Below are 2,388 nucleotides of genomic sequence, written 5' to 3' on the forward strand. Positions count from 1 at the left end.
TCCTCAATTTGTTTTTTGAATTACCCCTTCCCTGTAGACTTACTGTAAGGAACTGTTTATGCTCAAGAAGATGAAAGGGGATCTCAGTGAGCCAGTGATTTCAGCCACTTTCTTTGCTGAAATTTAAAGGCTTACCTTAGGCAGACCAATGGATTCCATTGCTCTTAACCACTGCACAGTGTTGTCAGTGTGGCGAAAATGAAGGCCAGATCTCTGTTAGAAACATAGGAGAAGATTATTAAAGTCACATTAAGCAAATTCTCTACTTATTGATCCTCCTGTTATTTCCCAGTTTTATATCCTGAAGCTGAGTTCAAGGAATGTTTGCTTATTTGAACCCGGAGACCAAAGTGTAACAGCTTCAATTTTGCTAATGAAGCATTCTAACACATCAACAGCTCCACACTGAGTTCAGCTCGTTCTTTCACATTACATAAGCCCGATTTGTATGGATCAGGGCGGACTGTGATTGAAGTAGAAATACAGTCCTTCAGTATTCTTTGGGAGTAGAGGCTGGATGTCAAATACCAGGAACCAAAATACAGAAATAGTTACACTGCTCAGCACTTCCATGAAGAACAGATAAGGAGGTCTTGGAATTCTTCAGTTCTACCTGAATACCTGACCCTCCCTAAAGCCTATGACAGCAGCATAAGAATAAAGTGGGAAAGTATTTTTATTTTATTTTCAATATTATCTTTTAGAGCAAAAGGAAAAAGGAATCTCTGAAGTTTTGGAGATTTTCAAGAGAAACATTTAAATGTAACCGGAATTCTTAACCTTTTTTTTTTTTTTTTGCCCCCTCTACATGTTGAGATAATGCTTTCCATAGTGGGACTAATGTGTATGAATACATATTTCTGTATTATCCAGGTCCTTGGAACTAGCAAAATCCTGTGCAGGGAACAAGCTAAGCTCATTTACTGGTAGCTTGCTTTTTGCTTCTCATAGTTAAAGTTGATAAAATAAACACAGAGATCTAATGAAGTGAATGTCAGATATGCTCACATTCTAAGATGAAGAAAGCTTGAAATAGTTACCAAATTGCTTTTGACTTCTATTACTAATGAGAAATAACTTTATTAATTGCAAAGCTCATGTTCTCCTTGGAGCCAGAAGTGTAATTTGAGCAGTTTTAAAAATGTGAAGCCACACCAAAACAATTTTTCTATGGGTAAAATATCTCTAACTTATCATACAGGCTTCTTACACCTGTGCATCTTCCATCTAGTCTCTACAGCCTTAAAAGAGATACAGAAAACTAACTAGCCATGCTTAGGAATCTTTAAGAGCTGGAAGACAAACATTACTGGGTTTTGTCATCTTGGTGAGAGAACTGAGAAAGTTATTACCTTGTAGTGTGACTGCTCCGCATCATAGATCTTTTTGTCTGACACCACATTAGGTGCAAAGAATTTCGCAAGCTTGGCAAGGTAAGCACCATTTCTTAAGCCTTCTTCCAGTTCCGTAGTTGGGGGCAGCTCTTCGTCCAAGCAGACCTCCATCCATCTACAGAGACATTTGAAAAACATTGTTATTTGTATTTTAATAGGAGTGACAGCTTTTGCCTACAACTATCATACTTTAAATGTCACTACCACAATGTAATTATAACAGAAGGACAAGTGCTAAGGAGAAAGTCCACGTATTCATTCGCATGGCATATCAAAATGATTAGAGAGTCGTATCTGTGATTGTGACCCATCAATAAGCAAACAGCATGCTTTGAGGTATTCACACTCCAAGGGGTCTAACTCAAATATTTTAAACAGTACTAGGCTTATGAAGAAAACTAGAAGAAAATGTGGAGCATTGTTTATTATTGATGTTTACATTTAAAAAAACCCTGTGATTTCTACACCAGTGCTGAACCTTCTGAACATCAAGGACAGCAATGTTCTGGGTGAGGCAGGTTCCTGTAGCCAATGTGCTCTGCAACATGACCTTGCAGCAATGCCTACCACAGTACAGAGCACTCCTGCAGATTATCCTCCTTCCTGCAAGGGAGTTCTGCACTCTCACCCACGAAACGCAGTACTGGTGCTGGAGGGAGGAGTGAGGGTTTTGTTGAAAAGCCCGAGGTACTTCATGCATTTGAGAGCTGCCTGGCAGTAAGTAGGCTGAAACACGGCTTCTTGTTAGTGACAGTGACTAAATCCTGCAAGGTGCTAAACTAGTTGTGTGTTTGAGATTTAAGATGTGATAGACATGGTAGGAGACAAAACAGTATTAATTGAATACATAACCAGTTCAGAAGGCAAATAACAGATATGAAACCATATTATCTAGTATGTTTATATTGAGTAGCCAAGAGAAATTGCTTCCAAAGCCCTTCTGAAAAAGATTCGTGTCCTAATCACTGGACCAGAAGTTCCTTACATTGGTGGT

General features: G+C 38.8%; 1 protein-coding gene across 1 annotated transcript; it reads right to left on the reverse strand.

Moving 5' to 3' along the window:
- Positions 1-87: 87 nt before the first annotated feature.
- On the reverse strand, positions 88-1,534 carry LOC108448127 (ras GTPase-activating-like protein IQGAP2). Its single transcript, XM_017740106.1, has 2 exons — positions 1,353-1,534; positions 88-213 (listed from the first exon to the last, which is right to left on the reverse strand). Exons 1-2 carry the CDS (start codon positions 1,530-1,532, stop codon positions 124-126), a joined length of 270 nt encoding a protein of 89 aa, XP_017595595.1. The 5' UTR covers positions 1,533-1,534; the 3' UTR covers positions 88-123.
- Positions 1,535-2,388: the final 854 nt, after the last annotated feature.

Source organism: Corvus brachyrhynchos, unplaced genomic scaffold (assembly GCF_000691975.1).
Source record: "Corvus brachyrhynchos isolate BGI_N302 unplaced genomic scaffold, ASM69197v1 scaffold2587, whole genome shotgun sequence".
NCBI lineage: Eukaryota > Metazoa > Chordata > Aves > Passeriformes > Corvidae > Corvus > Corvus brachyrhynchos.

Excerpts from the sequence above, each read along its gene's own strand:
- LOC108448127 (XM_017740106.1), bottom strand. The coding sequence starts at position 1,532 with ATGTTTTTCAAATGTCTCTGTAGATGGATGGAGGTCTGCTTGGACGAA. Across the intron at positions 214-1,352 it reads CGGAGCAGTCACACTACAAG|AGATCTGGCCTTCATTTTCG; the intron begins GTAATAACTTTC and ends TGTTTCTAACAG.